The sequence below is a fragment of the Astatotilapia calliptera genome, chromosome 5 (assembly GCF_964374335.1).
Source record: "Astatotilapia calliptera chromosome 5, fAstCal68.1, whole genome shotgun sequence".
Classification (NCBI taxonomy): Eukaryota; Metazoa; Chordata; class Actinopteri; order Cichliformes; family Cichlidae; genus Astatotilapia; species Astatotilapia calliptera.
In genome coordinates, this window is record NC_137426.1 from 19516382 (window position 1) to 19530400 (window position 14019).

The following is a 14019-nucleotide window of genomic DNA, read 5'->3' on the forward strand; positions in this document are numbered from 1 at the left end:
GACAATGGTAAATATATCATTGCATTAATTATATTATGTGGAATTAGTTTGATGTGAACAATTTTGTCTCTCTGTGTGCAACAAAGTTTATTCTGAAGGCTGGCTTAAGACTAGTTCTTAAAGAGAGATTCGATTAAACAAGCGATGAAGTAACCGGTTACGTTTTAGCTACAAACTCATGTAACGGGCTGTTTGGACTCAGGATTACGGTGATGTGCTATTAATAACTCTGTATTAAAGTTCCACCTAAACCCAGAACTCAGACAAACAACAACAAGATGCAAACACTTTAACAAGTGCAAAGGTTAGGTTTGAACCTAATCATCAAGTAAAAATAAATATTTTTATTTGATCTATATTTATTTATAACAACGCGTTACAAGTGTAATATTACTATTATATTACTATTTCACTGCTAGCTGGATTACTAATTAATGTGTTACACAAATTCACAGCAGTGATTAAAAAGTAAAGAAAAAAACACAACCAATTTTTGATGATGAAATGTGATCTGTATTTATATGTTAGACTTAATAACATATGGCACAGCAAGCCAGAACAGTTCACTCAGTCATGGCCTTTGCTGAATACATAAGACTGAATGACCATTGGAAGTGGCCTGAATTAAGTTATCCGCAGCTGCTGGGGTTGCAAGGTGAGGTTAATCCTCAAGATTATCAAGAGAACATGCCAAGAGGTGTCCGATGTTTAACCCTTTAAGAGGCTTATTTTCAATCAAGTCAAGACACAGATTACAACTGTTTGGGTCGTGGGTTCCAGAGCACTGATGAAAAGATTTTTTTTTCTTTTTTTAATTCAGATGATAGCACTTCTCTTTCATTTTGAAACAAAATCTTACCTAAGTGGTAAAAAAAGAAGCCCATCCCACTATCAGAGGCCGTACTGTTGTCGGTTAACATTTACTTGAATTCTTGGAAATTGTCTCATCCAGGAAAACTTTACTTTTCATACCTTCATGAGAATGTTAAAACTGTTTTCAGATCACTGAAAGCACTTTGATATTGAAATGTTGTTGTTCCAAATTACTTCCCCAAAATATTTTTGGCAGATTTGAACACATCCAGAACATCTCCTGGGTAAATCTATCTGCTCATAAAGACCGTGTTGTTGTTGACAGCTCTTGTTGTTGACAGCTCTTAGGAAAGCTATTGTACTAATCTTACTTGTGTAACTAGAGAGCACTTTGTGCTACACAGTGTGTTACTGTGTCACTACTCCTCACTCCATGTTCCTTCAGTGCCCTTGTTTGACTTTTCTGACTTTTCTGTTTTTACCTTGATGCTATTGTTACCCTGCTAATAAAGTATGCACACAGTAAAATTAACAGCTGTTATTTAGCTTGCATGTAATATTGTATTTATGCATGGTATAACATGACTTTGGTGGGTAGATCTGTGTTTAACAAAACAATGTACGATAAATAAATATATATATTATAAATTCTGCGAAATAAATTTGGAAATATTTACTTTTAGTTGAGGACAGTAAATACAGATACTCACACTGCTTTCAGTTAACCATTTACTCTATGTTCATTTTCAGAGGCACAACGGTAATTTGATGATCTAACTTAATTTCAAAGATAATATTTGTAATATTTAATTTTAATACTTTGATGTCAGTTGCTGTGTTTCCTCTCTTGAGATGCTTTGCCAGATCTTTACTGCAGCCACGTTTAGTTGCTGCTTGTTATCTGAGATAATAAGCAGCTGAGATCAGGTGACTTACTTTGCTAATAAAGAACATCCCATTTTTTTTGTCTTAAGAAACTCACTATCCAAGTGCTGTCTGGTCTGTTTAACATTATTTGGCTGAATCTAAACAGAGTATAGGCCTGCACACTTCAGCCTCTGTACTTGTATCTCAAGTCACATCATCAACAAACACTAATAGCTTAGTTCCACTGGTAGCCGTACATGCCTGTGTGATAACATGGTCTCCATCATGTTCATCAGATATTTGGCATGCTTTAGATAGCTGATTCTCTCCTTCTCCTTAATTTTCTCTTCCCATCTTTCTGGTGCCAGTCAATCATGGTATCATATCTCCAAACAGAATTGTGGACTTGAGGATTATTTTAGATGTTTGTTTGTTTGTTTGTTTGTTTGTTTTTTACAGAGTCTAACCTGGCCTTTTTGTTCTTGAGTGTATTCAGTGTTTGCAGCCCTCTGTTTTTCCCCATTCATGAAGGTGTCTCAACCATTACTTTCTTAATGGTTATCATTCAGCCCAGTTCAACATTTACACACCTACCTAAAAGTAATGCATATAAACACCAACTGCCCTAACAAGCATGTAGTCTCAGGTATACCTTTAGCTCAAGGCTGGACAGTAAATGAACAGACTCCAGAAGAGCCCAGACAGTCCAAGAGGTCAACAAAGCACAAATACTCCAGGGTCTTTTCAACTACAGAAGAATCAAGTTCAAGCCACTCTAAACTAAACTAAGTCTGTTTAAAAAAAAACAAGAACAAAAAAACAAGCCTGCATTTAGGCAACTTGTTCAGATATCAGGCAACATAGATCCATATCATGACAATAGAGGTCAAAGGGCATGGACCAAATCCATCCCCCTCACAATATTATTATGACTACACCTTGACTACGTTTTACTGCTTGGAAGTCTGTCTTTTGGTGAACGTTTTCTGGGGTGGGACCAGAGGGTCCATGAGGACCAATATAGACTGGAAGTAAAAGCAATCAAGCTGGAGTTCAGGAGGAAAAGTGTCAGGGATCAGAGAATGATCAAGGAAATAGATTGCTTTCCCCTAGAATCACGTTTTTTTCTGATACACTATAAACAGAGTTGCTTAGACAAACCTCAATTGATCATATTTGATCTCATGCTGCTGTAAATCAAACTCAGCACCTGATTAGCTGAATTATGACTTAAGCTAATCAGACTCTACTTTCAGCTGATAGGGGCAGTAAAATTTACAGATCAGTAAATAAATTTTTACCTGAAAACACAGATTTATGCTTAAAAAGAGACCCTGGAATAACTCGGGTTCTCTATAGGCTGCTTTACATAAAACACTGCAGCGACGAGAACAAGATATATTGAAATATACCCAAGCTGCATTCTGTGGGTGGAGATCATAAGAAATGTAGTCAATGAACTCTGTATCCTAATACATGAAAACCTCAAACCATGCCACTGCTTGCTTTTATTTACTTAATTAAAGCTTTCTGGGAGCCGCTGAACAGAGCGGGCGGTCAGAGAGAAGACATTGGATGATACTGTCCGTCATCCAACATGCGGGCGCCTTATCGACACGTCGCAGGCAGCAGAGGCTCCTCACAACTTTGATGTATGATGCAATTACTAAACTAATAAAAGCTTCAAGTCGAAACAGGATTCCCGGTGAGGTGATGGTGGCACGGGGGGGGGAGGAGGGGAGGCGTGCTGCATCAACCCGCCTGCTGCCTTGACATCATTATCGCCTCCTAATCAGCCTTTAAGGTGCAGGACGATGGGGACATCTTTCGGCCTGACTGAATACCAGAGAGTGAAAACTGCGCACAATCCAACACTTTTATTGCAAGCCATTTAGTTGCACCTTCACTGTTTCCACAAGAGAGGAGCTTATTCACAACTCCCCAAATAATTCGCGGGACTGACGTTTTTAAAATAAAGTTGCACTGAGTGACCATGATTGATTCATTCGGCAGGATTTCATCCAATCATAGACGAGCTTCTTTCCCCCCCTCCACGGTTACCCATTAGTGTTTCTTCTCTTTCATTCTGGTTGACTACCCGCATCTTCGCTAAACCAAATAACTGAATGTTTTCTTCTTCCTTTGTTGTGCAGCCAGTGCGGAAGCTTTCATCACATCTGCAGTCTCATTATTACCCGCAGAGCCACAATTTATGTGAACAATGCCCCCTTCAAACGCCAAGCAGAATTCATATTTAACCATTTATATGTGTTTAAAAAGAGGAAGTACGTTTTGCACCACCTGATTACCTTTATACCGGCAAAAGATTGGACACTGGAGGCAGCACGGTCCAGCGGCCGTGTACAGTTATACTGCTGCGTCAGCGTTAATGCTACAACTTTAGGACAATTCAGTGCCAGTTTCCTTCGACCTGACAGAAGACAAGTACAGAAGTAAAGCATTGTGCTTCTGCAGCTCAGAGTCTCATACACCTGTGTGCTGCTCTGCTGAGGTGGAAATGAAAACGCATGAAGTCTTGCTAGATATAAGTGATCTCCTGCCTCTCCGAGCTTTTCAGGCTTTCTCACACACAGAAATCGCGATTCCTGCACCGGAGAGCCGAGTAAGGGCTTTCCCCCCATTTTCAGATAAGGCAATGGAGCAGAGAGGTTGGAGAGACAAGCTGGAGTGTAATACTCTCTCTCTCTCTCTCTCTCTCTCTCTCTCTCTCTCTCTCCCTCTCTCTCTCTCTCGTCCATACAGCGGTGTACAGTAGGATACGTGCTGGCAGAAGCGCGGGTTTGAGAAGGTGCACTGGGGTCGAGCGGTCCAGCACGGTGCCGGGACTGGATTTTACTGTACCCACATTTTATAAAGAGAGTTGGAGATGGAGGGAAACTGGAGGATCCTGTTCTCCCACGTGTGCAGCACCAGCTTTCTTCTGCTCTGGATCTTCGTCGGCTTGAATGTGGTAGAGGTGGTAGGGTCCCAGCAAGGGATCCCTCTGTCAGTGTGAGTGAGAAACTGCTGTGCAACTTTGATTCGCATTGAACGTGTCGATTTGTGACTTACAGATAATTAAACTACCACAACGTCCGCGTTTCAAATCATGCATTATGTTCTAGATTTAAATAAATGTATCTAGTAACAAACGTATTTTGCATCTCATAAAATACCGCTTGCCTCTTGGATGTATGTCAAAAAACGTTGTAAAAATTAAAATAAGGTTGAGGAATTTAGATATATCTGGAAACTAAACTGCAGACCTAAACGTTCTTTGCAGTGAATGCTACCTGTTTATCTACAGTTATACCTGCATTTGCTGTCATAAATGTAAGCATGACGCTCCTATTCATTTTTCATAAAACAAGACATTTTAATATGATGGACTACAGCATCTTTTTCTTAAAGGGAAATTTTTTTATCATTTTATTTTTTAAGAGTTGCAATAAAGAAGACACACTCTTCATTATAATAACACACATAAGTGTGAAGTGTTATAGCTGGAATCCCCACCCAGTCCTATACAAGTGTAATCTAATAATTTAATGCCCACATAACTGTTTAGCTGCAAGTGATTTACATTTTCTTTGTTATAACTATTTGTAGGCCTATTTGTAGCAGATTGTAGACACCTATTTCAATGCTGTATAATTTAATGAAATAAGTTTTTACCAAGCTTCATTTGTTCTGAAAATGTCTAAATGAAAGACTGTAAAATCTAAAATAATGTGTAAGGTGTAAATAAATCTAGTTTCCACTGCAGTTAACGCTCACTTATATGGAAGTTAGTGCTGTGCATCTATCTGTAAAATATTTTAAAAATACTTTTTTTCTCCTAGCAAGTTCATTTAAGGTGCAATTTAATGTGAAATGGACAGATTTTGAAAACAAATAAAAACTGTGCAAAGGAAAAAAAAATCTCCCCCTTTGGATATTTGAGAAACCATTTGGGAAGCGCTAGAAGGATTATCTTTTTACCAAAGTTTGTTTTGCACATGGAGACAGTTGACATGCAACACATTATTTTTGAAAACATGTATTCAGTGTTTCATGGGCTTTTTAAAATTAGCATATCATTAAATAAATCTACTTCCCATTTAGGAATAAAAAGGCAAGTTTGTCAGCTGAAATGATGTTAATTTAATATTCACAGTGCAAAATTTTGATGCCACGTAGACGTTATTTACAGTTTAATATAAGAGGGTTCAATAACTGTAGTTTAGATCATCAGATTATAAACTTTTATCAGGAAAGTGAAGGTTTATGATAATCTTCTTCAATAATCTCACTGATCATTTCATAAAGGAAGCTTAAAATGATAGATCAAAAGGATTTTATATTTTAAATACTCAAAATACTCTCTACTCTATTGTCTTGTCTTGTTAAATTTTGCTTCTTCTCTTTTATGTAGAGAACTGTTGGATAAATTGCCTTGTCGTTTTCTGTCTTTTTTCTTAGCGTAAAGCTTTGGGCCTCTGCATTTGGGGGAGAAATTAAATCAATATCTGCTAAATATTCTGGTTCCCAGCTACTGCAAAAGGTAGATTTCCTTTATGTTATTTTTTAACATGGATGGATTTTTCCTTTGTCTGAATGCCATGCAGTTACATCCATTGTATGCTGTAGTGCTATCTAATGACTGCAGAGACATTTCCGTGTCTCAGCTGAATGCTGATGCGTTATTCTGGAGGAGACTCAGGTGTGCTTGGTAGAGCACTCTGTGTATATGTGTGTGCATGTGTTTTTGTGCGCATGCACACATTTGTGTGTGTGTGTGTGTGTATTTGTTCATGATACGGCCCATTAACCATGGCTCTGATTCCTCTCTCATCTCATGTCTCCAGTTAACTCTCTGGAGTCAAGAGTTTCAACCTCTGGATATGATTGTGACAAGGGGACAAATTAAATAAGTGTGGTGGAGTTTGATAGAGGGTGTAGGGGAGTGACAAGATGAACAAGTGAAACCTCGGGAGAATGAGCGACGGTCCAATGCAGTAGATTTAACTTTCTGACCACATGATGGCAGAGGTGTGCGCTGTAGTCACAGGCCTGAGGTGTAAAAAGGTGGTCAGTGTTCATTCGGGATGAATGGTAAACTGCAGGTTTCCCTCAAAAGTGACCAAACCAGGGACTGCAAAGCAAACAGCTGTAGGAGCTGTGCATGAATACAGAATAGCTGTGCAGGCTTATAGCACTGTGTGCAAAGACTTCGAATTATTATTTTTTTACAGGGTTCAGGTAAAAAGATTTAAAAGAAAAAAACACCAAATTATTTGCAGTAACCCAAGTGAGGGTTTTTCAATTGTATTTATAAAGCACCAAATTACAACAGTCACCAAGTGCTTTATGATGTTAGGTAAAGACCCTGCATGAATGTTAGGATGACAGTTATGAATCCCAGCGTTTGGGAAAATAACATGCAGTCATGTTTTATTGCTGCTAACAAGTCAAAGTGGACATTCTCTGTTTTAATGGCTGTGTCTCTGGAAATCTTGTAGATTCTCCCACGTATTTAGTCTAACTTCAAACTGCGGAATCATCTAATTTTGAAGTGAAAAAAGTTTAAAAAAAACTTTGTATGTTGAACGGTTGTACAAGCAATTTCAGCTTAGCTTGAAGAGATGAATGCTGTAAGCATGCCGCGTGTCTCTAAACTGAAAAGCAACTTTTACTGAGTAAGTTTTTGAGTGTGCATACTCCTTCTCCTGACCTTCTCACTTAAGTGTGATGTAATGCGGTGCAGTGCAGGAGCTCGGCAGTGCTGTATAGCTACAGTTAAATATTCAGGTTCTTTTTCACTGTATCGTAAAGCTGTTCTTTGTGGTGGTGTCATATTCGAGTTATCCTTTCATATGTGTGGCAATAAAAATAGGGAAATCTTTAAATTTATGTGAGGCTTTAATTACAAAACTGGTATAGAGGACTGTATTACAGTGTTTCCATTTTTCTTGTCAGAACACTGTCATCTTCCCTGTCTGCTGTTTATAACCTTTACTTTCCTCTTGTTAAGTACATGAATCTGTGCATGACTCTTGCTAATACTAATGCATTGATCCACATTGCTATTTTAGGAGCTGTGGGCAATCACAGCGCCACGTCCAGGTGTCAACTCCAGCTCTGAGGGCACCACCTCAGTCAAGGGCAGCAGCAGGATTAAGAATCCCGCCTGTCTTGGAGGGTGGGAAGAAGGCGGACTTCCCAGAGGAAGTCCACGCAAGCATGGAGAGAGTGTTCAAACTGCAATTAGAAGACGTCTTCAGGGTCCCAGCCTAGGATCTTCTTGTTCTGAGGTGACTTCTTTTGAATTTAAGCTAAGATGTGTGGTTGAAAGTGAAACACAGCTGTATATAAAGCTCCCCTTCTATTTTTCTTTTTATCAAATTGGAACAAAAAAGACTTTTTCATGATGCCCTGCAAATATATACTTTTTTTTCTTTGTCTGTATGTAAGCACTTTGCTTATGTTGCGGTTCATGGAGGCATATCTGGAGAGAGCTGTACTGAACCAGTCAGCACAAAGCAGTGAGCTGTGAGGGAACTGACGGGTCGTTAGGGGCTGGTCATTAAGGCTGATCATTAGATGCTTTTTATGGTGATTTACCCGATTTCACAAAGAAGGGGGAAAAGACTGGCTCTTCCGGCTCCCAGCACTCAAGCATTGGTCATTACTCTAATCAATAATAGTGATGAGTGTTTTTGATGGATGGGGCTTAACCTCCACTTGATGACTTGGAGGGGTGGGAGGTAGGAAGGTGGGGGTCTGGGGTGGGACTGGGGACTCAGGGTGCTGGGGCGAGGAGGACAGGCGTGAAATGAACTGTTCTGCTCCACTGAAAGTCCACACTCTTCCTTTCAGTAGGTAATTTGTCGCCTCATGTACTGGTTTGTGTGTGTTTTTTGTATATCCTGTCCCCGTAACATGTAATATTGGACGTGCTACGAGCCTTTAGTGGCTTGTGTTTATTTTTAGATACAATTGCTGGATGTGTGCATGAAGTGGCTGACTGGAGAGTGTGGGAGGATCAAGCTTTTTGTTTTTACTTGGCATGTGTGTGTGTGTGTGTGTGTGTGTGTGTGTGTGTGTGTGTGTGTGTGTGTGTGTGTGTGTGTGTGTGTGTGTGTGTGTGTGGCAGGCAGGTGTGGGATTATGTAATGCTATATTCCTTCGAGCTGTGACGGGCTTTGTTCTGTATCACTGGAGGTCCTGTGCATCCAGCAGAATCAGCATTATGTGAGGTGTAGTTCATTACCCAGAGTCGCCCAAGCTTGACACGTTATTATCTTTCTTCTGTGCTTTGACTCCATTTCAATTACCCTCTTGCCATGCATAGCCTTCAGATCCAGCTCCACCCCCTCCCCGGCCACCCAACATGGCCTTCTCCAGCCAATCAGCGAGGAAGATGCGGCATGTGCAGCCAGTAACTGAGACCAGATAAAGACCATCAGTCATTTTGTGTCCCAGCATGGATTTTATGTTCACCTGAGACTAGCTGCATGCAGCCCGTCAGCCAACCTGTGAAAGCTTTTAAACCTTGTTTAACAATTTACTCATTTCTATAGTGGATACAGTGAAACAATAAGGCTTAAATATGCATACAAATATACACACAGAAGATGTTAATTATCTGTTTCTTTCCCTGTCATGCTGAGTAAGATCTAAGGAATGGGTTAATCAGTCTTGAGATCTCATTACGTTTAAACTATGCTCTCCATGTTACAGGACACACAGCTGTTGCCCCTGTCAGCGCCACACTTTATGATTCTTCTGGTTATTTTCAGAAATATAAAGAATTCGAAAAGTCAGTCAGAGTGGAAGAGATTGATGGTATGAAAGTGGTCAAGAACTTGGCTGTGAAGATGGAGGAAATGTTCCGGAGAAAAGCCGAAGCAACAAGGGTAGGCCGTGTTACTGAATTTTTATTTATCAGAAAAATACATTTATAGTACAATATATTCATTTCAATTTGTCAGGGTAAGGGCATGTATGGGATAGGGGTGAAATCAGTCTTTTTCCTTTCCTTTTTTTTTTTGTTGCTGAAATAAGGTTTTTGGGTTTTTTTGTTTTTTGTTTTTTTTTTCAAATTCTTCCCTTCTCATTTACTTAACTTGAGCTTCAATGTTTAATGTTTTCTGACGCACCTGACAATTAAAAGCAGCTCTAACTGTGTCAGTGCGAGTTTAGCTTTGAGAAACAATCTGGAGTCTGATCAAGTCAACAATTTATGCTTATTTTGTTTCTCATAAAGGGAGTATGAAAATTTGCAGGAGTTATCCTCAGTAACAGTGACCACAATGACTTTTGCTGGCTTTGCTTTTTTTATGTGCATTTTTATTTTGGTAACAATAATACGTAACTTCGTGAATACCAGGAAGAAAATAAAAAGAGTAGTCACCGATCTGAGAAACTTTGAGAGATTACGTGGATCTGAAGTGTAGTCGTGAATGTAGTCTGTTACAGTCTGGGCCTGAGGTGAAGTCAAGCCTCACAGCAGCAGCCTGTCTGCGACCTCAGCGCACAGGAGCTTGTAACCATTTTAATGCTACGCCTCGCACGAACTGCTGGGAAATGATAACGTTTATCTCCCTGCGCCTTGTCCCATGTGCGCGATAATTCATGGCAACTCGGGCCACAAATGACACCGGATAAACAGATTTAATTTAATAAAAAAACCCGGCTGGAATCAGTTTGAAGTGCGGCTGAATAATACACATTAAATATATAAATAAACGGACACGTGCAAAAACAAAATCAGTTTCAGGTTTATCTCAGTCTGACTGCGTCGTCGCTTTGCTCCAAATTGAAAATCGACGCTGTTCTCAAGTGTTAAGGGTGAAAAAAAGACATTCATACACAAGCCTACCACAAAAAATAAAAAAATAATAAAATAAAATAGATTTAACCTATTTCCTGCTGCTTTTATTCGACAACTGCTGACACCACTAGAACTCGCTTTGGGGTCAATTGAATTTATCCTCAGGAGTCGGCGGAAAAAGCTGCAGTTGTGTTTATATAGCAGTTTGTTTTGACACGCGTGACAGATGTTAATTACCTGCTTACCTGCGGTTTCCCGGGAAACCCGGAGTCAAGCATATTTCTCTGAATCAATCTATTCCAGAAGTTAGCTCTGCTTTGGTGAAAGGCATCAAAATCCCGTTCCAACCTGCCTCCATCAATCATTCCGCTCCTGCTCTCTGCAGCAGTTGCCTATATTTTATGTACATTTTCCCCTTTAAAATGCTGCGAGGACAGTCAAGAATTAATCGACTGAATTTTGAGAACATATCATTTTCGTAAGTTCTGGAGAGCGCTGACAGAAATCTTCACATGCTGCCGATTTCATTCTAAGATTTAATTTAAAGCAGTGCTACGGTCCTCGATCACGTTCCTCTTTGGTGAAATGTCATTCGCTGCGCTTTAGAAATTATCGAGGAGCAGAGCAATGTCCAAACAGCAAGTCTGAGAAACAGAAAAAAAAAGCAGCAGAGTGTTAACGCCTCGGGGGAAATTTGTGGGAGTCTCGAAGCTACGCCAAGTTTTACGCAGTGTCTTAACAGTTTCTGTACAGTCACCATGTATGAACGGAAGAGTTTGTATATTTTAAACATGCATTTTTTTTTTTAAAGTTTTGCTCTTATTAAGCAACACTTCTCTCCTCTCAGCGACTCGTGGAGGCGGCCGAAGAAGCGCATCATCAGCATGAGGAAAATCCCGACCTGCAGGTGAGGCTGCAAAAGAAAAGGAAAGGAAAGACGTGATTTTTTTTAAAGTGGCGTGTCACTGTCATAGATCACGATGAATCATCTTTTAGTTGGTGAGGGGAGGAGCGGCTGCAAGGTGAGAGAAGGGTAATAGGCCCTAAAAGTCTTTAATTGCGTTGGCAGCGCCCTTCACTCTGACGTCCTGCCAGCGGTTTGATACATAATGTTTCTTTGATAAGTCAAGCCTCACACAGTGAAGGCTGCGGCGCCAATACTGCCATAACTCATAACCATGTTTTTTTTTTTTAATTAGGCTGCAGAGCCTTTAAGCTTTTACATACTGTAATTAACACTAACTAGAACACAGTGGAGATTAAGATCTATCTCACCCTCTGCGAGCACAAGTATGGGCTTCGGGTTGTTGTGCATGGTATTATATTTTGTAGAACCACCAATTTTCCCCCTCAGGTAAGGTAGTCTATTAGAGGGCGGTCTGTAGGTTAACCAGAAAGAAAAGGGAAGGGAGACAAGTCATTCTAAATTTAATTATACTTCACAGGATCTGCTCATGCGCTCGGGCTTTGTTGGGGACATTATTTAGCGGCTCTCAGTGCGCGCTGAGAGCTTCCCTGGTCTCTGCAGAGGGAATGCAGTATTTCTGGCGTTTGTTACCGCTCTCCCTCGCTCTCTCTCCGTCCACTGGACAGAGATAAATGAAACTCTTTTGCGTGGCGCATTGTTTCACTTCCATGGCTGCAGATTGGAAAACCACTCGAGCAACAAAACACTGAAATAACTGGAGCACTTTACAGTTAATAGAAGCATTTACATCATATGAATACATTCTGTCACCTTGTTCTCCTGTCCATTTCTTTGCTGTTCACATCCACAGAACAAGAGGGACAAGAGGGAGAGATGCTACCTTAAAAGAAATATATGACCAGTGAAATAAAGAAGTATTTTTGTCTTTAACCTATTTGAAACGGTTTGGCTTATACTTAAATACCCCCAACCTCCTCTATTTTATATTTAAGAAATAAGATCTGTAGGAAATGTGAAGATTTATCAGACTCAAAGCAATAATCCACAAACCAAACTATATCTTTTATGCATTTATGTATTTATGAGTCCCTTCAAAGAAACACAAATATTATATTCTTTATATTTTTGTCAAAAACATTATTTCCTGAAATATCTGAAGATCTTATTTCATTTTTTTGTTTTTTATTTTTCAGTTTTTCGTGATCCTCCCGTGCCTGCATTGGTACACATAAATTGTTGCACACTCTTAGATAAGAAAAGTTCTCATCCAAGCCCTTGACAGTTATCACACAGGCCTATCACACAGCCATTTCAGCTTAAAGGCCATAAAAAATAATAAGGAAAATTCAATATCCACCTGCGGTAATGATGTGATGTCATTATAGTACTCCTCTTGGCATCATTCAGCCAACCTCGCCTCCTCTGACACCACACATTTTTCACGCACCATTTCACTGACCACAGTGAGATAAGCTGGCTGCTCTTATCTCAGCTGCTTTGTCTCAGGACACTCGGATGTTTTGTGCTGACCTGAGTGCAATTCAAGGGTGTGTGGATCCAGTCTGATGGTTTAAACGAAACATTTGTACAGTAGAGCCTTATTTAGTTTCTTTTTTTTTTGGGGGGGGGGGGGGGGGGGTGTCAGTGTTCCTTTCAGTAGGCCTAAAAGAAAGTATTAAATATTAAAATATGAGCAATATAAAGTTGTTGTTCATAAGATCATTCCTTTAGAATTATTCTGTCTCCTAATACAAATGCATAACAAGACACATCAATAAAATTGTTTCATACAGGCTCTAAATTTCTCTAAACATTAAAACAACATAAAGTCTGACTTTGTGCATGTTTTTAAAAATACTTTTAAGGCTTTGTGAGAATTCCTTTATTTCTACTTCAGATGTTTTAAAAAACTGGTTTAAAAAACTATGTTTGAATCTGAATCACTTCATTTAAACAACAACAACAACAAAGGTCTTTATAGACACCACAAAGATTTAAGTTTGTATAATCACACTCATATACAATTATGCTAATTCTCTAGTCATACTTTTGTTTTTCTGTTCTGGCATTTCATTGTGAACCATTTTGTGATGTGTATCTCTAAAGATGCTATACTATAAATACTTACTATAAATGAATTTATCACAGTGTTTCATTGTTTGACTTCAAGTTGTAAGCAGCACTTCCCCCATGAACAATCTGACTCATCACATCACACAAAGCAAAAGCTTTGAAACTAACAAGTTTTAACTTCGATATGATAAGATAGTGTGGAGATTAAGGGCTGTTAAATCCAGCAAAGTTTAGTGAGACCTGATAGCTGCAGCTGTCGAGCCTGCTTATACAGTAAGGCCTAGCTGTTTGTAATGGAGGGCAGATCTCTGCAGTAAGGCCTACAGCTAACTGCAGTGGTGTAAGAGTCAGCGGGCCGTCTCGGAGAGCTGCAGTGTCCCATGGCCTGCTCTACAGTAATAACCCTGGTGGTTAACGTGCCTCTCTACAGCACTCAATTCTGCTGAGGGTGCACGTTTCTCTCCTCCTCCACAGCCGCCCCGCCTCCTCCCGCCCCACCACCACCACAGCTCGTCAGAGAGCT

At 39.7% G+C, this 14019-nt stretch overlaps 1 protein-coding gene across 6 annotated transcripts in view; it reads left to right on the plus strand.

The window, feature by feature from the left end:
* Positions 1 to 4433: 4433 nt before the first annotated feature.
* Positions 4434 to 14019, plus strand: part of cacna2d3 (calcium channel, voltage dependent, alpha2/delta subunit 3) — a 39267-nt gene continuing 29681 nt past the window's right edge. For all 6 annotated transcript variants that reach the window (XR_013909245.1, XR_013909246.1, XR_013909248.1 and 3 more), the window contains exons 1-5: positions 4434 to 4692; positions 6142 to 6223; positions 7755 to 7973; positions 9462 to 9578; positions 11343 to 11402. Coding sequence is in view for 2 of the 6 variants with exons in the window: in XM_026167834.2 (XP_026023619.1) it covers positions 4568 to 4692; positions 6142 to 6223; positions 7755 to 7973; positions 9462 to 9578; positions 11343 to 11402 (603 nt within the window). In the remaining 4 variants the exon portion in view is untranslated. The remainder of the gene's footprint in view (positions 4693 to 6141; positions 6224 to 7754; positions 7974 to 9461; positions 9579 to 11342; positions 11403 to 14019) is intronic.